Below are 26,047 nucleotides of genomic sequence, written 5' to 3'. Positions count from 1 at the left end.
TCTCTAGATTTGGCACATTCTTGACCCTGACCCAAAGCTCAACGAGTGTTCTCATCTCCACCAACTTGGGACAGGAGATATTCTAAAAATCAAGGCATAATGGGAATTCCCTGGTGTTCCAGTGGTTAGGACTCGGTGCTCTCACTGCCGGGAGAGGAGGAGCAGGAGAGGAAAAAGAATCAGTCCATTTTGCTGCAAATCTGGGACATGTGTTTCACAGAGTAGGGAAAGACTGAAATGAAAATTAAAACTATATCTACCACCACTCTTGGCGATCAGAATGATCTTTTAAAAATGAAATATAATCTTACCAGGCTCCTACTTAAAACCCTTCAATGGGTCTCCATTGGTCTTTCTTAAGATAAAGACAAAACTCCTTGCCATGACCTTCAAGGCTCTATGCAGTCCAACCCCTGCCTGTCCAGTCTTATCTCATTCCTTACTTCCCCATACTATTTATGGAGCAGGCATACAGGTCTCCTTTAAATTCTGCAAACCTTCTATGCTTTTTGTCAGCCCCAGGACCTTTGCACATGCTATTGTCTTGGCCTAGAATGCTCTTTCCTCCCCAACTCACATAGTTATCTAGAACTTATCCTTCAAATTTCAGCTGAAGAGCTCCTTCCTCAGGGAAGATTTCTCTGATTTCCCCAAATAGGTCAAGTTCCCCTATTATAGGCTCTCAGAGCATCTTTTACCTTCTTCATCATGATACTCATCATCAGGTACAAGTCTATATTTGCTTGAATTATTTGATTAATGTCCATCTCCTTACATCTCCATGAGATTGGCAACCTTATTTATCATTGATCTCTAGTAAGTGCCTAAAAGAAAACTCCTGTTTACCTATAATCTACTCGTAACACTTCTGACACCAAATGTGCATGGGGTTTTCCCATACCAACCAATTCTCCAACTTTCCAGACACCAACTGGGTGTCTTGCAATTCAATTATGACATTAATTACCTGGAGTTAGCATAGACCCCACAGGTTAAGGGTTCAGTCCTGCAAGATTGCCCCCCACTTCAGACACCAGTCATGTCCAGGGTTGTCACCTGTACTTCTGACCAACTGGTTATAAATTGGGGGTTCCTATAACCCCCTCTTCAGGTTCAGTAATTTGCTGTAGTGGCTCATAGAACTCAGGGAAACACTTACATTTACCCATTTATTATAAAGGATATGTTAAAAGATACAGATGAACAGCCAGATGAAGAGTTACATAGAGTGAGGGCCAGAAGGGTTCTGAGTGCAGACGCTTTTGTCCTTGTGGAGTTGGGGGTGTACCACCCTCCTGAAATGTGGATGTATTCATCAATATGGAAGCTTTCTTAACCCCACAGTGTAGGGATTTTTATGGAGGCTTTATCACATAGTCAAAATCGATTATTAACTCAATTTCCAACCCCTCCCCACTCTAGAGGATAAGGTGGTAGGACTGAAAGTTCTAAGCTTCTAATCATGGCTTGGTCTTTCTGGTGACCAGCTCCCTTCCTGAAGTTATCCAGGAGCCCACCAAGAGTGGCCTCATTAGAACACAAGACAATTCTAAATTCCAGGGGATTTAAGAGCTCTGTGTTAGGAACTGGGGGCAGAGACTAAAAACATATCTTTGTATGTCAAAGTGCCTCAGTGCGTATATGTTGAATGAATGTGTCAGTGAATGAGCTAACTGATTTTGGGATCTTCTGAGAAAAAGTAAAAGGAATACTTCGGTAAACGCGAATTACACGTTATTTTTTTTTATTATCAAAACTGTTAAGACATCTACATTGCCAAGCTAGAATTAGGAAGCGTTTTAAAAATGGTTCCCTCTAAAGAGAGGAATGCAAGTCCATAACCAATGCTACATGAAATCAGGCAGTGTTACAAGAAAGCAGATCTCCAATACAGAGATGAAGCAGTGAATACTGTGCAATTACTATAACAGGAGAATAGATTTAAGTACAAAAAACAGATCTTACAAAATGTGACTTTCCTTGGGATGCCTTTGGCGATGACACTATTTTCTACTGTAGACCAAAAATAAGAATATAAATGTGATGCATGCTGTTGTAGGAAGTGTCAGACATTTTGCACATAGTTAATGTAACACATCACCCTTTCACCTTCTCACCCAGAGCATCTGGGAAAGGTGAAAACAGGTGGATCCAGTGATTATTTGTCATTCCAAATGCTGACTCCATCTGGGGTCTCCACAAGGTGATAGAAACACACTAGGGGGGAAGGCATCAAAAAATAACATATGAAGGCTCAGAGGCTATCAGAATGGAAATCTGTAGCAGTTACATAGAATTCTTGGAGTAAAAAATTTCGCTTCTGAAGAAGTCATATATAATTCACTTTTCAAAAATATCTCTGAAAGGTAGTAAAAATGAGAGTTAAATCTGGCCCGTTAACTTGATTCCTGAGTTTAAAGCCAGGTGAAATCCTGGGACCAGAAAAGAAGGTTTTTGTTCATATTATCTTACATTAAAACAGTAGAAAGCTGATGACTTTTAAAAAGTGTCAAAATGGTAAATCTTAGAATATGTATTAAAAACTCACAGATCCGAGGCTTCCCTCCCTGGTGGCGCAGTGGTTGAGAGTCCGCCTGCCGATGCAGGGGACACAGGTTCGTGCCCCGGTCCGGGAAGATCCCACATGCCGCGGAGCAGCTGGGCCCGTGAGCCATGGCCGCTGAGCCTGCGCGTCCGGAGCCTGTGCTCCGCAACGGGAGAGGCCACAACAGTGAGAGGCCCACGTACCGCAAAACAAAAAAACCTCACAGATCCTTCATTAGTCACAATTTTGAATAATGTTCTCTATTTATTCTTTAAAATAGTTGTCGTTAAGAAATAGTCCGAAAAAAAAAAAAAAAAAGAAATAGTCCGTTCTAGTGCCAAAACCTTGAAACGGAAATCCTGCAGGAGGATCCTAAAACCTGCTATTCACTTTTTTTTTTTTTTTTTTTTTTTTTTGCGGTCCGGGGGCCTCCCCCTGTTTTGGCCTCTCCTGTTGCGGAGCACAGACTCCGGACGCGCAGGTTCAGCGGCCATGGCTCACGGGCCCAGCCGCTCCGCGGCATGTGGGATCTTCCCGGACCGGGGCACGAACCCGTGTCCCCTGCATCAGCAGGCGGACTCTCAACCACTGCGCCACCAAGGAAGCCCTAAAATAACAATTTTTGTTCTGTAGGTTCACTGGGTAGCTCTCACTTGGGTTGTCTGATGCAGTTGCAGTCACATGTTAGCAGGATCTGGAATCATCTGAAGGCTTCTTCTCCCCCATGGGCTTGGATGGCTTGAATGCTGGGGGCATCTCTCCTCTTCACATGGCTGCTTGGGCTTCTTCACAGCAGGATGGACTCAGGATAGGCAGATTTTTACATGGGAGCTTGCTTCCTTCACAGCAAGAGTTTCAAGGGACAGGAAGTGGAAGCTGACAGCATCTTAAGACCAAGACCCTGAAGCTGACACAGCATCACTTTATCATTGGATAAAGTGATCAGAGCTGCCAAGACACAAGGGGAGGAGATATAACCCCTCAGGTCTATAGGACAAATGCCAAAAAATGTGTGCCAAAACTTTTAATCCTCCCCATTCTTTAACCAGGACCCAAGGGTTTGTTGATAGTTGGACATTATCCTAGTCTCACCTCAAAATGAGCTGCTTCATATTCATGTAGCTCTTTATGCATTAAAAAGAGAGTTTGTGTACACTGTCTCAATTTGCTCTCCTAATATCCCTGTGAAACAATAGATTGGATAATAAGGCAAATGAGGTACAGAGGTTAAAGGCCTAGGATCACACAACTTCCTAGGGATAGAATGGAGATATAAATCTGAATCTCTTGACTCTCAGTCCATGCTGAGGGATTCTAGTTTAGTTGCTGTTTGTTTACTCCGGTCACTTTGCTCTCTGACACAAACAGAGCTGGGGGAGGAGGAAAGCACATTTCCCTGTGGCTGAAAATCTGGACACACATCTTTGCAGGTGAAGCTCAAGGTGCAAGCAAAGGCAATATTATATGACTGCTCAGCACATCAGTAAGGACTCTTGAAGCCACTGTACTGACCTTCCCTCTTGGGAAACTCTCTCCGGATCCTCCAGCGGCAGCAGCTGGGCAGGATGGCAAAGTCAGCCAGGTCCTGGGAGCCAAAGCGCCACGTAGTATAGCACCTGTAGGCGCAGTGCCGCAGCTGGCTGTTGGTAGAATCTGCATCCAGCACCAGCAAGGGCTCCTGGTAGTGCAGGAGGAACTGCAGGACATGTCTGGACAGGATAAGCTTCTTGAATGGCTCTGAGGTGGTGATACAGGCACCCAGCTTTTTCCGACAGCACAGCTCCTCCAAGCATCTTTGTCTCTCAGGGAGTTGGGATGGGAGGCACTTTCCGCACTGGCACCAATTCGGGCAGTCACTGGATCTAGGGGTTGCCCCTTCACTGAGCAGCTGGATAGTCTCTGGTTGTCCAGGAATGGGGGGTGGCTCGTGAAGAGACAGAGGCAGCCTGGACAAGTCTGTGAAGTCCATCGGGGGTCTCTGAAAAAGGCAAGTTTCCAAACCCATCAGCACTGACAACCCCTAGGGTTCTAGGTTCTTTAACTTTATTATTAACTTGTAAAATTACATTTAATATTACATTAATACTAGTAGCTATCATTTATTAAATGTATATATCAGGACTGTGTTTTGCAAGCACTGCCTCATTTAAGCTTTTGGAGAACCTCGTGAGATATGTGTTCTGATCTCCATATTACAGATTTGGAAAGTGAAATTCAGAAAAGCCAGGCCTCAATACATATATCTCTTCGGAGAGACCTTCTTGCCTTGACCACCTGATCTAGGTAGTTCCCCTCCTCCCAGGTCATTCTCTTATCACATAATGATGTTCTATGTTTGTTATGAGGAAATGATCTTATGAATTGATATGTTTACTTAATGATTCTTCTTCCACATGAAAGCAGGGGCCCTGTTTGCTTTGTTTACTGCCTGCATTCCCAATGCCTAGGACAGTGCCCACACATAGTAGACAGTAAATATTTGTTGACTTAGCTCTGCTTTCTCCTTTCTCACCATGCTCTCTTTTCTGAAAAAATCCATTTGTTATCCTCCAGTGGAAGTTGCCATAATTGCCATCATTTTTGTCTATTCTTTGTGGCATATACCTTCATTCACCAGACAAAGAAAGTCTGAGTTAAGTACATTAAAATTGAATGGTTCTTGTACATGAATGTTCACAGCAGCACTATTATAATAACCAAAGGGTGAAAATAACCTAAGTGTCTGTCAATGGATGAATGGATTAAAAAAATGTTATGTTCATACAATGGACTATTATTCAGCTATAAAAAGGAATGAAGTGCTGACAAATGCTAAACATGGATGTTTAGCTAAACATGGATGGAACCTTGGCATTATGCTAAATGAAAGAAGCCAGACATAAGAGGACAAATATTGTATGACTCAATTTACATGAAATGTCCAGAATAGGTACATCCATGTATACAGAAATCTACAGAAAGCAGATTAATGGTTGCCAGGGGCTGGGGAGAAGTGAGTGAGTAGTGGCTGCTGAATGGATATAAGGTTTCCTTTTGGGGTGTGAAAAGGCTCTGGAGCTAGATAGTGGTGATGGTTGCACAGCATTGTGGATATACTAAATGTCACTGAACTGTACACTTTATTTTTTTTCCTCTTTAAAAAAATTATGTATTTATTTATTTATTTGGCTATGCCAGCTCCCAGCTGCAGCACACGGGATCCTCGCTGCTGTGCACAGGATCCTCGCTGCAGCATGCAGGATCTTTAGTTGTGGCATGTGGGCTCTTCCAGTTGCAGCATGTGGGATACATCTCCCCGACCAGCGATCAAACCCGGGACCCCCACATTGGGAACACGGAGTCCCAACCACTGGACCACCAGGGAAGTCTCTGAACTTCACACTTTAAAATGATTAAAATGGTAAATTTTAGGTTATGTGTATATTACCACACCCACCCCAACACACAGGAGTTCACTTTATACCCAGATCTGATAAAAACATTACAAGAGTGGAAAAATTTTGGCCAGACTCTCTCAAGAAGAGATGTAAAATTCTTAAATATTAGGGAATTGAATCCAGCAGTAAATACAAAGAATCATACATCACACTCAAACTGATGTTATTGCAGATTCCTGCAAGGTTGGCTTAATATTTGAAAACCAATCAGTGTAATGCACCACACGACAGAAGAAAAGAAAACTCATTGATTATTTGGAAAGAAGCAGAAAAAACACGTTATTTTAAAATTCAGTATCAATTCATGATAAAAATTCTTAGTAAACTAGGAGCAGAGGGGAATTTTCTTAATCTGATAGAGCATTCTTTAAAAACCTACAGCAGGGACTTCCCTGGTGGTCCAGTGGTTAGGACGTGGCACTCTCACTGTGGTGGGCCGGGTTCAATCCCTGGTCTGGGAACTAGGATCCCGCAAGACGTGGGGTGAGGCCGCAAAAAATAAAAAGACCTACAGCAAGTACTATAGTGAAGTAAAAAACTTTCTTTCTGACATAGGGAATGAGACAAAGATGCTTGGTCTTATCACTTCTATTCAGTATTGTACTGGACATCCTAACAGGTGTAATAAGCTCCTGGAGCTGGAAGAAGCAAGAAAGGAACCTCCCCTAGAGCCTTCAAAGGGAGCACAGCCCTGCTGACACCTTGATTTCAGACTTTGATTTCAGAATTCTGACCTTCAGAACTGTGAGAGAATAAATTTCTGTTGTTCCAAGTTACCTAGTTTGTGGTCATTTATTATGGCAGCTGTAGAAAACTAACGCAGTTAGTGAAGATGTCCAGCAGCCAAAACTGATGGGGGGAATGTGAATTAGAACACCACTTCAGGGCTTCCCTGGTGGCGCAGTGGTTGAGAGTCCACCTGCCGATGCAGGGGACGCGGGTTCGTGCCCCGGTCGGGGAAGATCCCACATGCCGCGGAGCAGCTGGGCCCGTGAGCCATGGCCGCTGAGCCTGCGCGTCCGGAGCCTGTGCTCCGCAACGGGAGAGGCCACAACAGTGAGAGGCCTGCGTACCGCAAAAAAAAAAAAATGAACACCCACTTCAGAGAACTGTTAGGTGGTATCTACTAAAGCTGAACACACACCTGCCTTATGACTTAGCAGTTCCACTCTTAGGTGCCATACGTTTACTGTAGCAGCATCATTGGCATGAACCCCAAAGTGGAAACTACCCAAATAGGTAGTTCATTCAACAATAGAATGGATAAATAAATTGAATGTTTATAAAATGGAAATTATACAACGAGAATGAACCATTGCTATACACAACATCATGGATGACTCTCACAAAAATAATATTGAGGGAAGGAAGCCAGACACTCAACAGAGTATGTAATGAATACATACTATAGGATTAAAATTTTAAAAGAATTATAAAAATAAAAATAATTTTTAAATAAAAAAATTCTAGAAGAGGTAAAACTAACCTTGAATACAGGATAATGACTACTTTTAAGGGAAGGTAGTAATTTGGAGGCATAAAAGGGACTTCTGCTAGTAATAGTCACTGTTAAATCTGGGTGCTTGTTACATGTGGTTTACTTTGTCATCAATTGTGATTTATACACATTTCTAGATATATTTATATTTAATAGTAAGTTTTGGGCTTCCCTTGTGGTGCAATGGTTAGGAATCCGCCTGCCAGTGCAGGGGACACGGGTTCGAGCCCTGGTCCGGGAGGATCCCACATGCCACGGAGCAACTAAGCCCATGTGCTGCAACTACTGAGGCCCGTGTGCCTAGAGCCCGTGCTCTGCAGCAGGAGAAGCCACCACAATGAGAAGGCCACGCACTGCAACGAAGAGCAGCCCCTGCTCGCCGCAACTAGAGAAAGCCAGCACGCAGCAAGGAAGACCCAATGCAGCCAAAAATAAATAAATAAATAAATAAAATAGTAAGTTTTCTCTTAAAAAAGAAAAAAAGACTACAGGAATTTGCTGGCGGTCCAGTGGTTAGGACTCTGCGCTTCCACTGCAGGGGACACAGGTTCGATCCCTGATTGGGGAACTAAGATCCTGCAAGCTGCGTGGTGTGACCGAGAAAAAAAAAAAGACGAAATAACTTACTGGCACTTCTTCACCTTCAGCATCTTGCAGACTTCTCCCAAGTAGCCTTTGGTTTACCATCCTAATGTGGGGTTCATCCACAAAGGACACATATTTTAATGTCTAGGAAATAAAGATTAAAAGGTTACCAACTTTAGTTCAGAATTATCACGAATTGCATATCTGAACATATCTAAAGGCAACTGTTATTCCTATTTCCAAATGACAACCTGTTACACAAGCTAACCAAAAACTCTTGCTAACAAAGAAAGAATGATTCCGAGTCTAAAGGTAAATCAGAAATTGATCCCCAAGCACCTTAATTTGTAGATTTAGAGTATCCACAGCTTCCTGCCTAATATCTGTAGGTCCCCCAAGTGCTATGTAAAATTCCTTTGTTGTGTTCCCTCAGTTTCAGTTACTCTAGGTTGAATATCTCCAGAAAGTTATACTATTGAATCTTAAATTATTTATATTTTCATTAAATTTCATCCCATCTTGGGCCATGAAATGGTGATTAATTCTAGTTGCAAAGATGAACTTTTACTTTAATTGCAAATACATGTACAACGAACAATGAATTGTGCATTCAGCTGCTAAAAAAGAACAGCAATGTTCTTGGATGAAAGAAAGAAACCCTCTGTTGTTTTTAAATACCAGAGACTTCTCTTTGATTGGAGGAAATCATGGAGTCAATGTAGTAAATTCCAAATTAATCAAATCAAAACCATACAGGTGAACTAAAATTTGACCACTCTGACCACTCCCCCATCCTAGGCTCCTTTCCAGAAGCAATTACTGTTATCACTTTTTTTTTTTTTTTTTGCGGTACGCGGGCCTCTCACTGTTGTGGCCTCTCCCGTTGTGGAGTACGGGCTCGGGACGTGCAGACTCAGCGGCCATGGCTCACGGGCCCAGCCGCTCCGCGGCACGTGGGATCTTCCCGGACCGGGGCACGAACCCATGTCCCCTGCATCGGCAGGCGGACTCTCAACCACTGCGCCACCAGGGAAGCCCTTGGCCTTATTTTTGCAAACTTCTCCGTGGTCCAATGGGCCATACACGCGTTTTAACATCCCATAGACACAGCAAGCCTTACCTGCTTTGGCTCCACAATGGATTCACACTTCTTCCTGTAGTAGTATTCGTTGACTGCACAGGGTTCACAGCACTTGCAACAGGGATAAATACGGGATCGACAGCATTTATTTGAGTAAGTGTTGATGAGAAAGTCAATGAACACAGTGGCCTGGGAAAAACCCAGACAAGCACCATGTCAGTGAAACTTCCTTTTGCCAAATCATTTTCATAAAATGTGAGAAAGAGAATCCCTTACCAAACCAAAGTAAGAGAGGTTTGAACCGATGTACACGATCAGCTGGATAATGTCAAATTTTCCTCCCTGGAAACAGAGTACAAAAGGTTACCCGGTTGAAATTCAGAGCAATGCTCTTTTGCTCTAACATGTAATTGTAAGTTCCAGCAGAGGAGGGAGTCTAGTGCCGTGAATTTGACAGATGCATCCAAAGTGTTCACGGCAACAAAGATTAAGGAGACTGAAAATATGAATCCCATTCCTCCTGCTTCTGCCTTTCAGGATGTGCTTGAAAACATGGATGTTTTAAACAAATAAGCAGTGGAACTCACACACTGAGAGGAGAACCATTGAAAGTTTTTTATTCCATTCAAGGTGAGGGTTTCAAAAGAGCTTTTCCTAAAAGTGATTTGAGATTACTCTGGAAACAGAGGGAAGGAATGTCTGCACAAACTCTTCCCATAGATGTCCCTGTGGTTTTTATTCTCAGTGTCTTTGTATCCTCTCACTATATCTCATCGATTCTTGTGCTGCTTATCACCATGTTACATAAATAATACGCTGTCAGACAAGGTATGTGGGCATCTGTTGATTTTTGCATACCCAGCATCCCCTTCTTCTGGAGACAGCATGCCCATTTTCCTTTGGAGAACTGTCTGTGTCCATACTCAGTCCATGTAGTTTGCGGGGAAGGGGCTGGTTCAGGGCTGATGTAAGACCAGCCATTGCGAGTGACCCTGGTCACAGTTCAGCAGTGAGCATCTGGCCCATATTGGGCCAGTCAAAGCCAGTGGCATCTGCTGAGGCTTTTGCTGAGATGTTCTCTTTTCACTGAGGTTGCTAAATTGCTAAGGTATAAGTAGCTGCTGACAGCACTGCATAGAGATGACCCGCTGTGAATGACACCAAAACAGAGGAGAACAAATGTAAGAGATGGAGGGAGGCAGGTTCCTGATGATGTTGTTAAGACATCTGGATTCATGATGCCCGAAGCCTGAAAATTGCCTCTGGATTTTTCAGTTATGTGAACTAAAAAAAAAAAAGTCGTCTTTTTTCCTAAACCCATTTGAATTGGATTCCTTACAAAGTATTTTGCAGAGGGATTTCTTTCTCTCTCTTTTTTAAGCATCAGAGTATATTGAAAATTGAGTATTAGGTTTTCTCCCCAAGCCCACTCTTGTACTCATTAGATGACTTGTCCATGAACAAGAACATTTCTTCCCCCTCTCTGATCCCACATGCAAGATGCACAGTGCCAGCTAACGACTATGACCAAAACATTCACCCTTTGAGACACTACAGCAATAATTAAGACACAGTCATAGGAACGGAGATGCCAGTGGCTGAATGCGAGAAGAGACTTACGGTGCCAAAAACCAGGATGTCAAAACGGATCCCAAAGGCTTTTATCAGGGTCCGCTTTTCGGTATTATTTTCCTTATAGTACTTGGCATATCTGTAGGAGGAAAAGGATACATATTTATAAAGATCTCTCTGGAAGTGCTGGTATTTTATGAAAAGAAAAACCGAACCAGTAGCCGTTCTAGTCTTCTTTGTCCGTCTTCTAGCTCTGCTCTGGTTGGCAGAGGAAAGAACACAATCCGAACCCATGAAATTCTCTGTCTCTTCACCTTGAACCAAGGCACCACTTCCCCATGTCACCTTCTCTACTTCCAGCATCACAGGATGATGGAAAGTCTGTGTTTTAGTTTAAGATTAAAATGAACAATTTTTAACCAATACAGGGTTGACAACAAGAGAAATTAAAAAAAATAACTTCAAGCACTCTGATCATTCTCTAAGAGGGAAAAGTTTAGCTTCTAGAACAAAGAGGGGGAGGGTGAATCTTAGATACTAATGAATGGATTGGGAACAGGTGCCCCTCAGCAATCTGCTCTAACTGTGTTTTCTTAAGATTCTGTATTTGTTTGTTTGGCATCCATTATCACCAGGGCCAAACTAGCGGACAATGTTGTTTACATGCCCCCTGCCATCCAGCTTTTGCAAGTATGTGAAAATCATGTTACAAACCCTCTTGACCAATCCTGAGTCCATATCTCCAGCCACCTTCTGTATCTAACTTTCACACACACAGCCAACATTTCCCCTGCCCTAACTTACCCAGGGCCAGGTACCAGACAACCAGAGACCACCCCTGTAGCCCAGAGCCCACCACCATTACTCAAACTAGCCAATCCTAAGCTGTTTCCCCTGCCCTGCCTTTCATTTCCCACAGAAAACACAGTAAAGGCTCTGGGCTGTGCTTTCCCCTTTCTCCTGCTAACCCCTGACCAAACCTGGTGCTTCTCCCTGTGGCCCTGTGTGACCTGGTGTGCCCCACCTCTCGGGAAATTCTTCTTTCAAGGGCATTGACTTCTCTGTGTTACTACTCGGTCACCTTTATAAATTAAGACCTGGGCACAAATCACAGTCACCCAAAATACGCAGCCCTCATCAGTGCTACAGTCAGGGAAAGTGTCATGTTTTGTTTTTCATGAATAATTAGGAAGGCTTAAGCCACATGTCTCACAAAACTTTTAAATCTGACTCTCCCTCTTACCACTTTTGGTGGTTGTTTTTAGGTAAGGACATATATTTTCTTTGAGTTATTAATTCATAATCTATTTACAGGTGTGGGGAGAGAAGAAAACAGATGCTCTGCCAAAGTATAGTTTGGAACATCTGAAATTCTTATTCTTTTTAAACTCACGATCTGACATTGAGATCAGTTAGATATTCTCAGGCACTTCAGTGCCTGTTTCTGGCCAAAGGGGTTTCAGTTTCTTTGCATCTGATTGTTCTCACTCCATGACAGTACTTTCTTCTGCTCTATTAATTGATTTGTTTTTTAAAATACAAAGCAAGCATGCATCACCACTCCATGCCCCAGGGTTGCATTATCTCTCTAAGCAAGCTGTTTTGCTGGAAGGTTAACATTGTATAGTAAATACTTGAATTTCTGCTTTCAGGGTCTTTGTACAGTGGGTCTCAAACTGAGGGCAAGAATCACTTGGGAAGTGTGTTCAAAAGGCAGATTCCTGGGCCTCACCCCCAAAGGGTGGTTTCAAAAGGTGTGAGGTGTTTCTAGGAATCTGTATTTCCAGGAAAGGTACCAGGTGGTTCTGATGCAGGTGATCAGTGGGCCACACTCGAACACCAGGCCCTGGGCAAGGATGTTTTTACACTCTGTAGTGGGTTGAATAATGGCCCCCTAAAAAGATAAGTCCAAGTGCCTAACCCCTGCACCTGTGAATGTGACCTTATTTGGAAATAGGATCTTTGCAGATGTAAATGAGTTAAGGATCTCAAGATGAGATCATCCTGGATTTAGGGTGGGTCTTAAATCCAATGGCTGTATCCTTATAAGAAAAAGGAAAGGGAGAGTTGAAACGGAAACACAGAGGAGAATGCCATGTAAAGACGGTGGCAGATACTGGAGGGATGCAGCCACAAGTTAAGGACCACCTAGAGCCAGCAGAAGCTAGAAGAGGCAAGGAAAGATCCTCCCTTAGAGACTTTAGAGGGAGTATGTCCCTGCTGACACCTTGATTTTGGACTTCTGGCCTCCAGAACTGTGAGAGATAAATTTCTGTTGTTTAAAGCCATCAAGTTTGTGGTAATTTGTTATAGCGGCCATAGGAAATGAATACACACACACACACATTCTGAGAAGCAGAGAAGCACATCAGGCATTCTATTCTGTGTGGGACTTCCCTGCTTTACACATCTTGTAAATAAACTGAATAATTGAAAAAGGATCTTTTGCCATGGATCTTTTGGTAAAGGACAAAATTCTGCAACGTGATCAATTCCTTCAACTTCCTGTTTTAGAAAGTTATATTTTCTCATTAACCTCATATAACCTCTAACTTCCTTCCCTTTTGTGTGGCTATTTGACAATAACTTGTCCAGTTACCCGTCAGATCTTGACATTTTATTTTTGGCTAAAGATTTCTTCTGGTGCTTATTCCAGAGAACCAATGCTCTAAAACTTTGTTCTAAAAGAATATTAACATCACAACCAGTTCTTCAGAAAGCTCAGATCTCTTCAGGAGCTAATGTTCTTAGGCTTAGCTCAGCGACTTGAAGAACATTTGCTAACATCTGATTGGTACATTGCCCTGCATGCGTCTGCTGATTGCTGTAAAAACAGCCTGTGAGGGCAGTCGGGGACCACTGATCCAGGCCTCTCTTTTTGCTAATGGCCACAAGCCTATTCAGTAGAGCAGCTGGGAATGATCAAAACATTACCTAAACTAGGAGCTGGTTTCAGGGCCCTGGATGAAATTCCACTGACCCGGAGAAGGCAAAATCCTGTTACATCTTGATCTCAGCCAGTCTTTAGCCAAGGGTCTCAAACACAAATGCCTATAGGGGCCAGATAACAGAAATGAGTGATGCAGCCAGGTAAGAGGCAATAAGGAGTGGTGAGGAGCATGGCAAACCAAGAGCCACATGGCCTTTCTAAAGGGAACCACTGATACTCAGCTCTAGCTGAGTGCTCCCTGTGGAATATGAAGCCAGTGTTGTCAAATGGGTTGATTTTTTTCAAATAGCTTAATTTTCAAAAAAAGTAGGAAGTCCATATTTTTACGTAGAATGTCTCAACTTTCAGAACATTGTGCAGGCCAAAAACAAAAACAAAAACAAAATTTGAAGCCTGCTTGCCAGTTAATGATGCTGCTTTAAATAAAATATAAATAAAGCCATTTGCTTAAGTGGACCCCTCCAGAACTCAATAAGAGTGCTAGCAGAAGGGTTAGGAAGCAATGAATGTGTGTGTGTGTTTGCACGTGCACGTGTACTTTGGCCTGCACTTGCATGCTCAGATTAAGTAGACACTTTATTTTATTCATTCTCCCAGGCAGCTAGCAACCTGGTTGTAGAAAGAAAATATAGTCAGATGAATCATCTAAGAAGGAAGTATGTTTGGGATGCTAGAAAATATAGTCTAGACCAGTGCTTCTCAGATTTTAATGCGCACATGAATCTCCTGGGAATCTTAAGATGCAGATTCTGACTCAGTAAATTGAGAGTCGGGGCTGAGATTGTACATCATAACAAGCTCCCAGGTGAGGCCCATGTTGCTGGTTCCAGGATCACATTTGAGTATCGAGGGTCTAGATTAGTGATTCTCAAACTTAAGTTTGCATTAGAATAACCTGGAAGGCTTATGAAGACAATCCCCAGAGTGTCTGATTCAGTAGGTCTGTGGTAGAGCCTGAGAATTTGCATTTCTAGAAGGATACCACATGATGCTGATATGGGGACCTGCACTTAATAACCACTGGTCCAGACCATTAGTACTAAAAGTATTCACAGAAGCTAATATGTTTGCAAGTTGATTCCCTAACATGGACTCCTATGTGTACAGTTTCTCCTCTTAACTAGGAAAGCTCAGTCCTCAGGAAAGTGCATGATGCCTATGGGGGTCCTATCCTGTGCTTGGAGAGGCCTTTTCCGGTTGCATTTCCCCACACCCCCATCACACTATCTTGTTTGATTTTCTTTGAAGTATTTATCATCTGAAATGGTTTTGTTGGATTTGTTTGTTCTATTGAGGTATAACTAACATATAATAATAAAATGCACAAGTCCTAAGGGTTCAATTCAATGAGTTTTGACAAATGAATACTCTACGTAACCTAGATCCCTACCAACATCTAGAACATTCCATTACCCCAGAAAACTCTTGTGCTCCCTTCCAATTGGTTCCTACTCCTCCTTCCTACCCCCAAACCCCAGCCCAGCAGCCATTGTTCTATCTTTTATCATCCCAGATAAGTTTGCCTGTTCTTGTACTTCAAATAAATGGCATCATAGAATGTACTCGTTCAGGTCTGGCTTCTTTCACTCAATGTAACGTCTGTGGGATTCATCTATGTTGATGTGTGTATCAGTAATTTCTTCCATTTTTATTTATGTTAAGTAGTGTTTTATTATATAAATACATCACAATTTATTTCTCCATTTACCTGTTATTGCACATTTGGGTTCTTTCTGGGTTTTGCCTATTATGAGTAAGGATGCTGTGAACATTCATGTGCAAATCTTTTTGTGGAGATATGTTTCCTTTCTCTTGGGTAAATACCGAAGAGTGGGATTTCTGGTTTAGAAGATAGACGTATGTTTACCTTTATAAGAAACTTCCCAACAATTCTCTAATGTGGTTGTACCATTTTACACTCCCACCAGGAAAGTAGGAGAATTCCAGTTGTTCCTCCTCCTTGCCAACCTTTGGAATTTCCAGTGTTTTTAATTTTAGTCATTCTGGTGGGCATGTCATTATATTTCATTGTGGTTTAAATTTGCATTTCCCTGGTGACTAATGATGTTGACTTGGAGTATTTTATTATATTTTTGTCTTATATGTATAGTCATGTCCTAGTAGGATATATGCTAAGCAGTAATTTGTCTATTTTGTTTACCAATGTATACCCATTGGGGCAACAAATATTTTTTTCTTCAATGTATATTAAATGAATGAAGAATGCCAGTATCAACATCCTACCAGCTTCTTAAGCAAATTGTGTAACCGAGGGATATACTCAGCAACTCTCTCTGAAAACGAAACAGCAAAAGCCTGCTTTGTGTCTGGAACCAGAGCACAAAATGACCAGCCATAACCACAGTCACAGAACCCTGCCTGATTCCCACAGGAAATGAAAGGTCATGGAGACTGTGTTATAAGCCTCAAACTGAGAGGCCAAATTACTGCTGGCCCAGTGTTGTAGGAACAGGCTGAAAAAATTATCCAGACGTAGGAGGTAACATGGAAACTAAGTTAGGGGCACAAGATCACCAATGGGAAAAGGTCAGGAGCAGAGGACTGAACTGTGCAGAGCATCAAAACAAGAATAGATCAGCACAAAACCAGCACTAGCCAGCTCAAGAGTGAAAATGAACCAGAATTCTAGTGAATTCATAGGGTTGAAGTCCAGAAGCTAGAAGCATAGGCGATGTACTACAAAGAACCTTAAAAATTAGACAAAACTGCAGTGAGGAAGCAATGATACCCAAGGTATCAGGAGTCTTTAAGATGTTCTTACTGGGCTTCCCTGGTGGCACAGTGGTTAAGAATCCGCCTGCCAATGCAGGGGACATGGTTCGAGCCCTGGTCCGCGAAGATCCCACATGCCGCGGAGCAACTAAACCCGTGCGCCACAGCTACCGAGCCTGCACTCTAGAGCCCGTGAGCCACAACTCCTGAAGCCCACGCGCCTAGAGCCCGTGCTCCGCAACAAGAGAAGCCACAACAATGAAAAGTCCGCGCACCACAACGAAGACCCAATGCAGCCAAAAATAAATAAATTTATTTTAAAAAAATGTTCTCACCAAAAGGATTTCCAATCAAGATGGCAGGCTGCCTCACCACCTCCACCACCACCTCGCACCCCACTGCACTTACACAAAGAAGTGCAAGATAAAGTATTTTTTAAAGTCATATCAATATATTATTGAGCTCAAAACAAGGAAGGGCAGGTGCTAGAGATGAGTGGTAAGTGGGGACTAAAGCCACGTGAACCCTAGGAGTACCAGATCAGATTTGTATCTGAGCAGCTAGAGTCTTAACATACTTCTTGGGAAAGGAGCTGAGGCTGCAGATGCCCAACTTAGCAAGGAAGCAGGGATGGGATACTTCTAGTGGAGTGAAGACATCCAGCACCAATAAATTAAACTAAAAACTGGTTTGTAATTGATAGATGCCATACAGTCCTGGCAGGAACAACTACAAAATTAAATTGTCACCCCAGAGGAATGTCTCCATATCCCATGGCACACGCAAAACTTTGCACAAGATCATTTCTGCCGAAGTCCACCAACAAATATTCCAAAGCCCCACAAAGAGAAATCCCATCCAAGTTGCTACAGTTCAGTGTGAAAGGGGTTATACAGTAGATTGGACAAAAGGAGTAGGATCCATAAGCTAAGAATGGATCTCACTGAAACAGTAATAGGTGGCTTTGAAAAAGAACTGAATATAAATCCGAGAAATGAAAAATATAGCCATATGGTATTTTTAAAACCTGAAAGCACATGGTAAAATGCTCATAACCTTTGATCCAATAATTCTGCTTCTAGAAACTTATCCTAAGGAGATAATCTGGGATTCAAACAAAGATATATGTACAGAGATATACACTACAGAGTTATTTATAAAGAAAAATCAGAAATACCCCAAATATCCAATAATGGCGGAATGGTGAGAAAATTATGAGATGGAAGGGAAAGGGTGTGTTTTAAGGTCTTGGTGATCTAGGTTAGGATTATGGAGCTTCTACTATTAGCTGTGGGTCTAGGGGAGATCATTTCACCTTTCTCAGCTTTCCCCAGGACACTAATATCTACCTTCCAGGGTGGTTGTGAGGTTTAGTGATGGTGATATAAATGCCTGGTATGTAGAATACCCTCCCTAAGTTGTAGCTAACGTTATCATTACACTCACAATGGAATACGATGATAATTAATGTGATGGTCACAAAGAATTTTGAGTGACCTGGCATATGAACCCCCCCCCAGAATACCAAACTGTAAATGTGATATGATCTCATATAAGCCTCACAAAACAATTGGTTAGACGAAGGAACATTCACCAGAGGGTTATCTTCAATTATCTCAGGATAGAGGAATTATGGGTGATTTTTATCCTCTTCTCTATGCTTTTCTCTGTTTCCCAAGTTTTGTTTTTATCTTACAAAGAGTGTGCAATTCTTTAATAATTCATACAAAAATTCAGTCACTGCCTAGCTCTTAGAGGAAGTCTTTTACATTCCTCTTGTTGCCTTGGCAACCAAAACTAGTCTTGCTGGCTGCTGGGGATACAATTCAGCCAGGCCTGGAAGGTCCCTGGGGATCCAAGGGTGGCCAGTCACTGGGCAAGTCTGACCTGGAGCACTGTTACCTGAAGTTGTAGCCAGGGTACAAGGACTCCTTGGCAGTCTTGTCGTCAAGGCGACGGAAACTGTATTTTGGACGGCAGTGATGGAACCAACTGTCCAGGTTGCAGTCCCAGTAGATCTCAATGCCCATGATTCCTCCCTGGGGAAGACAACGAGAGACAATCTCTAAGTCCCGCTGGACATGGGTTATGCAGCCATCAGACATCTCCCTACATAGTGATGACCACTGAAGGAAGAGTTGGCTTTTGAGGGAAAAAAAAAAAATGCTGATTAAAAATTTCAGAGCCATAGGTGCAGCCCTATCTAACTCATACAACTAGTACTGTGGCAGCTACAAGCGCATCTCCCTGCTCCTCCTCCCACCTGGAACACGCCACCGTTAAATTTATTTTCCTAAAATATAACTTTCAACAAACCACTCCTGTAATCAGACACGTGTAATGTCCACCCCCCAGTAAAGTTTAAGCTGAAACTTGTTAGACTGAAATTCATCGTGCTCCATCACATCTTCTCTGCTTATCTCCCAATACACCCCTGGAGAAAGCTCTTATTCTGAAATCTCTATGCTTTTCCCTAAACACACTTTGCATTTTCATTTCTTTTTTTAAAAAACAGCTTTATTGAGATACAGTTCACATACAGTTCGCCCACATAACTTGTGCATTTAACAGTTTTTAGTATATTCACGTATATGTGCAACTGCCACCACAATCAATTTTACAACATTTTCATTACCTCCAAAAGAAAACATGTAAACTTTAGTTACACCCCTCTCTCAAGCACTAAGCAACCACTAATCTACTTTTTGTCTCTATAGAGTTCCTTATTCTGAACTTTCATATGAATGAAATCATATAATATAGGATCTTTATGTCTGGCTTCTTTCACTTAGCATGATGCTTTTAAAGTTCATCCATGTTGTAGCATGTGTCAGTACTTCATTCCTTACTGTGGTGGAAGAATATTCCATTGATTGAGCATACCACATTTTGTTTATCCATTCATCCTTTGATGGACGCTTGGGTTGCTTCCACCTTTTGGTTATTATGAATAATGCTGCTGTGAACATTTATGTACAAGTTTTTGTGTGAACATATGTTGTCATTTTTCGTGGGTACATACTTAGGAGTGGAGTTGCTCGGTCTGCTTTGAATTTTTAAATCTTGGCCCTTGACCTTTTCTCCCAATGAAATGTTTCTTCCACTCACCTCTCTAGCTAAATCCTCCTCATCCTTCAAGACCCAGCAAACATCCTTCCCCACCCACTCAGCCACCCCTGTGCCCCTCAATTCATGGTGACCTTTCTCCTCTAAACTTCTAAAGAATCTGTTAATCTCTTACCTATACTTGGTACTTCTTTTTTTCTACAAACATGTTTTTGAGTACTGACTATCATATTTCACTGAATCTTAGACACCATTGCTTGTAAGACACATAGGGTTTTTTTTTTTTTCTTAATGTTCCTCTAAGAAAAAAATGCTGTCAATTAAACTGTGAGACTCCATCAACTGAAAGCACTTCCTGATTTGGAAACTATTAAAAGTGAAAAAAAGGTATGTCTTTGAATAAATGAACTTAGGCATTTCAAGACAGTATGCTAGATACTGAGGATACAGAAATGAGTAGCAAGGAGGCTCTGACTTGGAGAAAGGGGAAATAATACAGAATAATCACAACTGCCATTTTTTTGTCTGGCACTAAGCCAAGCACTCTACATATTACAGTGAATATCTAATGCCTTTGTCACTTGGCATCCAATTTGCCGCCTTCTGGGAAAACTACCTGGAATTTCCTTGGGGAAACACCTTTCCCAACTCTCAGTGGTTTGAATGGGGCTATGTCCTCTCCAAGCCCCAGGAGTGGGCACATGACTCAAGCCTGGCCAATCAGGACAGTGCTCCCTTCTGGACCTGGTGATTGATTCAGGATAGATATGTGGCCCAAGGTAGACCAATCAGAGCTCTTCCTGAGACATTTTGCCAGAACCATAGGAAAAGAAGTCCTCTACTGACTGGGACCACTAGCTATAGAGTGTGAAAGTCTAAAGCAGCATTGTCTAATAGGATTTTCTGCGATGATGGATATATTCTATATTCATGCTGTATAGTACAATAGCCAGTGGTTATTGAATGCTGGAAATGAGGCTGGTATGACCAAGGAAATAAAATTTTAATTTTATTTAATTTTAATTAAGTTTAAGTCACTTCATGTGACTTGTGGCTACCGTATTGGATAGCACAGTGCTAGAGCTTTGGTGGCTTTGCTTTGACATGTGGAGAATATGCCTGAGAATGACATCATCATTAAGGAAACAATCAAGAGATGAAAGGAGTCAGATTCCTGAAGACATCATTTGAGTTCCTGGAGGCAGCTATGCCTAAATCTATCATACTCTTCATTCAATCAACAAATATTTATTGAGTGTCCATTATGGGCTGAACATTACACAAAAATGAACCACCCCCCCCCCAAAAAAAAAAAAAAGCTAAATGTCCCTGCCATCATGGAACTTACATTCTAGTCAGGGAAAATAGACAACAGACAAATGGGTATGTAAAATATATAGTATGTCAGATAATGCTAGGTGCCAGGGATAAAAATAAACATGGAAAGGGCCATAGGGCATGCTGGGATAGAGGTGGGAATTGTCGCTTTAAATGTAGCGGTAAGGGAAAGCTTCACTGAGCTTATATTTGAGTAAATATTGGAAGTAGGTGTAGGAGGCAGCTAATGCTATGTCTGGGACAGACTGTTCCAGGCAGAGGGGAACAGCAAGAGAAAACTCCCAAGGTAGGAGGATGCCTTGGGTATACTAGAATGTTCATTTTTCTTGGTCTTTTTACACAAGTTAATATGGTTCCTTTTTTGCTTAATCCACTTGAGTTTGGTTTCTATTATTTGCCCCCAAATTACTTTTTGATTTAGTTTTTGCTTACATCATTTGAGTTGGATTTCTATAACTTGCAACCAGAAGAATCCTGACTAATCCAAGTGTGGTAGTCTGAGTAATGGTCCCCCAAATATTCCTAATCCTAGGTCCTAATCCCTGGACCTCTGAATATGTTACCTGAAATGGCAAAAGAGACTGCAGATGTGATTAAGTAAGGATCTTGAGATGAGGAAATTATCCTGGATTATCTGGGTGGACCCTGTGAAGACACACTGGTCTTTATAAGAGGGAGGCAGAGCAAGATTTGACACAGAATAAGAAATCAATGTGACCACTGAAGCAAGATGCTGTACTGCTGGCTTCAAAGCGGGAAAAAGGGGCTGTGAGCCAAGAAATGGAAGGAATGCGGTTCTAAAAGGTGGAAAAGGCAAGGAGATGGATTCTCCCTTAGAGCCTCCGGAGGGAGCATGTCTCTGCTGATATCTTGATTTTGGCCCAGTGAAACTCATTTTGGACTTCTGACCTCCAGTAGTATAAAAAAAAAAAATGTGTTGTTTTAAGCCACAAAATTTGTGGTAATTTGTTATAGCAGGCACAGGAAACGAATACACTGAGTGTCTCTCATAGAGTTGTTGTGGGATTAGATAAGGTGATACAGGAAAAGTCCTTGTCACCGTGCATGGATTTACAAAATGCTCAATAAATATGAGCATATTATTAAGACCCAGTGGTCCAGCCTCTTGGCCATTTGTCATCCTCCATCCCTTGACCCACCCCCCCACATCCCACTGTACAAAGACGTCACCAACCTGAATTGCCACATCTGAAAAATTATCTCCTGTTTCTTGGAAGATATCTCCTAGTCGGAAAATGGGACACTGTGGATTCTGAGTCTTGTGAAAGGTGCAAGTGACGTTTATATCCGGCAAGATGTTTCTCCTGCACATAATGGAAAGCAAGCAAACAAACATCTCTATTGAAAACTGGGATCCATCTCTTTCATAAGAGTGAACCAATATGGTACCCGGGCATCATGAGGGCCTCCAATGATTCTGCCTCCTGGGATTTACACCCTTGTGTATTCTCCTCTCATATCGTACAGTGTTGGTCTCTGTGACCAATAGTATACGACAGAAGTGATAGTGTGTCTCTTCTGAGATTAGATTATAAAATACAGTGGCTTTCATCTTGGTTACTGTCTCACTTGCTTGCTCTTTGGCTTGGATCTCTTGCTCTGGGAAAGCCGGCCACCATGTCCTAAGGACACCCAAGCAGTCTGAAGGAGAGGTCCACATGATGAAGTACTGAGCCCTCCTGCTGACTGTTGTGTGAGCGAGCTTGGAAGAGTATTCTCCAGCCCCAGTCCAGTCTGGAGATGAGAGCTTGACTGCAACCTGAGAGACCCTGAGCCAGAACCGCCCAGTGAAGTCATATCCAGATGTCATTCTGGGATGCACAGAAACTATGTGAGAAAATTAAAGTTTGTTGCTTTTAGTTTCTAAGTGTTGGGATGATTTGTTACACAGCAGTAGATAACTAATATAGCCAGACATTCTGGGTGCTTACGTGGTGTAGTTGTGTCTGGGGAAGTCAATATTATTCTTGATGAGCACAGTGAAGTTTTCAGCACTGCCCAAGAGCGCAGGCCTGAAAGAGAGGAATGAAAAATGGGGATCAGTGACTACAGGGACCAAAGGAGTCAGTGGGCCAATGGACCAGAGGCTCTGGTTTCTTGCTTGGGTCAATATGATGGATGAAGAGAAATGCAATCCACTGGGAAAAACCTTCCAAAATTCTCCAGCTTCTCCAGGAAGAATTTCTCCCTTCTTAAGACCCCTGTGGAAGGAATTCCCTGGTGGTCCAGTGGTTAGGACTCTGCACTTCCATTGTAGGGGGCACGGGTTCGATCCCTGGTCAGGGAACTAAGATCCCGCAAGCCACGTGGCATGGCCAAAAAAACCACAAAAAACAAAAGAGACCCCGTGGCATTTACTGTAATACTTCTCACTCTGATATAATTATATGTTTAGTTATGCATAGTGGTATGTTGGTAAACATTTAATAACCAGCTTTCCAGGAAAACAAAAAGCCCTGATATTGTAGGAGTTACTGATTATTGTGGTATAAATACTCCCACCCTAGCTGATTTCAAGCTACCAGTAGAACATCAGTGAACTTGGAGTTGGGAAGGGATGAGCAGAAACGGCTCAGAGCTCGTACAAGCCAGCTCCAGCACACTCCTGTTTGTATCTTTCACAATAGGCTTTGTGATCCTGCAGGGCTGAGACAACTTTCTCATCTTGGCATCCTCAGCCTTTAGCACAGGGCCACACATATATAATTGACTCTATCATTCACACTCTAGAGGCTCTGAGTAGTGTAAAATTCTCCATGAGTGAGAGGAGCCCAAATTCTCGACTGCTGGAAGGTCCACCCGCCATCCATGCATTCATTCATTCAACAAATATTTATTGTACTGGGCATGGGGCTGAGCACTAGTGATGTAGTGATGAAAAAGACAGTCGAGGTTTTTGTCCTTGTGGGGTTGACAATCTGTTAAAGATGGAGAGAACTGGCTCCATAAAAAGATACCACTGTTGCCTGACATGCCTGAGTAGGCGGCAGATGTTTATTGGGAGAAGCACAGGCTAAAGGTGGAGGGTATTTGGAAGGGGACATCAAGAATGATCTGCTTTGGGGGACTTCCCTAGTGGCATAGTGGTTAAGACTCCGCGCTCCCAATGCAGGGGGCCCTGGTTCGATCCCTGGTCAGGGAACTAGATCCCACATGCATGCCACAACTAAGGACCCCGCTCGCTGCAACTAAGACCCAGAGCAACCTAAATAAATAAATAAATAAATATTAAAAAGACAAAGAAAAGGACTTCCCTGGTGGCACAGTGGTTAAGAATCTGCCTACCAATGCAGGGGACATGAGTTTGATCCCTGGTCTGGGAAGAACCCACATGCCGCGGAGCAACTAAGCCCGTGCGCCACAACTACTGAGCCTGCGCTCTAGAGCCCGCAAGCCACAACTGCTGAAGCCCATGCGCCTAGAGCCCGTGCTCCGCAACAAGAAAAGCCACCACAATGAGAAGCCTGCACACCACAATGAAGAGTGGCCCCCGTTCACCGCAACCAGAGAAAGCCCACGTGCAGCAACAAAGACCCAATGCAGCCAAAAAAAAAAGAATGATCTGCTTTTTATTCCAGGACTTCCAGAGCCCAACTTTGGCTCTATTGGAGATATAACTATAGAGAACACTGTAATTTTTGCCTGTCCAGCAACAATTCCCCCTTTGGCAGTAGCACCTCAATTTTCTCCCTTTGGGGAAGCCAGGTCTCTTCCACTCTCAGCCCACTCTCATCTCCTGCCCATCCCTACAGCTCCCAGGGCGGGCAAGTGATCCAGAGCTGGTTAAACAGTGTAATCTAATCCCTTGACTGCAGTGATAGGTTCATAGATTGTCACATGGCTTAGGCCACTGAGAACATTACAGGATTTTTGTGGGAACTGTTGGGAAAGAAAAACTCATTTTCTCTAGGATTATTAGTAGCAAAGACAGTGTAAACCTGGAGTGCCCCAGACCACAGTGTAAGGAGAGCCAGAATGGAAGAAAGAATAGTTAGGGGCTGGGGAGAGGAGGAAGGTGGAGGAAAAGAGAGAGAAAATCTTAAGACATCATTTGAAAGCCTCGATCAAGCCATGCCTGAAGCTAGTATTTCTGGACTTCTCATTTACATGAGTCAAAAACACAAGCCAAAAATTAACAGTCCTTTTTATCTGAAGCCCGTTAAAGTTGTTTTTTTTTTATACTTAAGCTTTTTTAAAAATTTATTTATTTTTGGCTGCATCGGGTCTTCGTTGCTGTGCGCGGGCTTTCTCTAGTTGCGATGAGCAGGGGCTACTTGTCGTTAAGGTGCGTGGGCTTCCCACTGCGGTGACTTATCTTGTTGAGGAGCAGAGGCTCTAGGCATGTGGGCTTCAGTAGCTGTGGCTTGTGGGCTTTAGAGCTCAGGCTCAGTAGTTGTGGCTCGCGTGCTCTAGAGCTCAGGCTCAGTAGTTGTGGCACATGGGCTTAGTTGCTCCACGGCATGAGGGTTCTTCCCGGACCAGGGCTCGAACCCATGTCCCCTGCATTGGCAGACGGATTCTTAACCACTGCGCCACCAGGGAAGCCCCCCAGTTAAAGTTATATTTGTCCCTTGCACACACAAAAAATCTTATTTACGACAGATTCCTGCTATATGCCAGACCCTTTGCCTTTAGAACATTCTAAACCCCACACTTCCTGGGCAATACTCTAAGAATCAAAGGACTACAGGATCCCCTTTACTCCTCTTTCATGACACTTATAATTTTCTATTATGAATTACAGCCCTCTGTACATGTGTCATATCTCTTCTATCGGTTTGGCCAAAAAGTTCGTTCGGGTTTTTCTGTACGATGTTACGAAATACCCAAACAAACATTTTGGCCAACCCAATATTAGATTGTAAGAGCCTTGGGACCTGCTGCATATCTGGGTCTTCTTGTATTTTACAAAAAATTTAGCACTGCCTCCCTTGTGTATGGTTACATGTAAAATAAATATCTAACACCTACTACATGGTAATGGATGTGTTGGACGAACAATTAAATGAATCATCTTAGTAATCCATTCGTATAACATCTAAGAAACTAAAGTTCCAGGAGTTACTTGCCCAGGGTCATGTAAAATTGCAGCCCAGGGCCCAGAACATTACAGATACACAGTATTTATCTGATGAATGAATGGTGGCAGAGCCAGGACTGAAAACCACAGGCAATCGAGAAGCCTCTTGCCTTGAACTAGGGACTCCTTGAATGTAGGCTG

General features: G+C 42.7%; 1 protein-coding gene across 3 annotated transcripts in view; it reads right to left on the bottom strand.

Annotated features, from left to right (window-relative positions):
- Positions 1-3,312: 3,312 nt before the first annotated feature.
- The window catches only part of P2RX7 (purinergic receptor P2X 7), a 51,874-nt gene continuing 29,139 nt past the window's right edge, over positions 3,313-26,047 (bottom strand). For 2 of the 3 annotated variants that reach the window (XM_027124815.1, XM_027124814.1), the window contains exons 6-13: positions 22,758-22,838; positions 22,001-22,130; positions 18,304-18,440; positions 10,767-10,857; positions 9,423-9,488; positions 9,186-9,335; positions 8,108-8,209; positions 3,313-4,523 (exon numbers count right to left, since the gene is read on the bottom strand). In XM_027124815.1, coding sequence (XP_026980616.1) covers positions 4,026-4,523; positions 8,108-8,209; positions 9,186-9,335; positions 9,423-9,488; positions 10,767-10,857; positions 18,304-18,440; positions 22,001-22,130; positions 22,758-22,838 — 1,255 coding nt within the window. In that variant the 3' untranslated portion in view covers positions 3,313-4,025. The remainder of the gene's footprint in view (positions 4,524-8,107; positions 8,210-9,185; positions 9,336-9,422; positions 9,489-10,766; positions 10,858-18,303; positions 18,441-22,000; positions 22,131-22,757; positions 22,839-26,047) is intronic. The other variant, XM_027124816.1, reaches the window with a different exon arrangement.

Source organism: Aethalodelphis obliquidens, unplaced genomic scaffold (assembly GCF_003676395.1).
Source record: "Aethalodelphis obliquidens isolate GAN/ISIS:26980383/991018 unplaced genomic scaffold, ASM367639v1 scaffold28, whole genome shotgun sequence".
NCBI lineage: Eukaryota > Metazoa > Chordata > Mammalia > Artiodactyla > Delphinidae > Aethalodelphis > Aethalodelphis obliquidens.
This window is presented reverse-complemented; position numbering and strand designations above follow the sequence as displayed.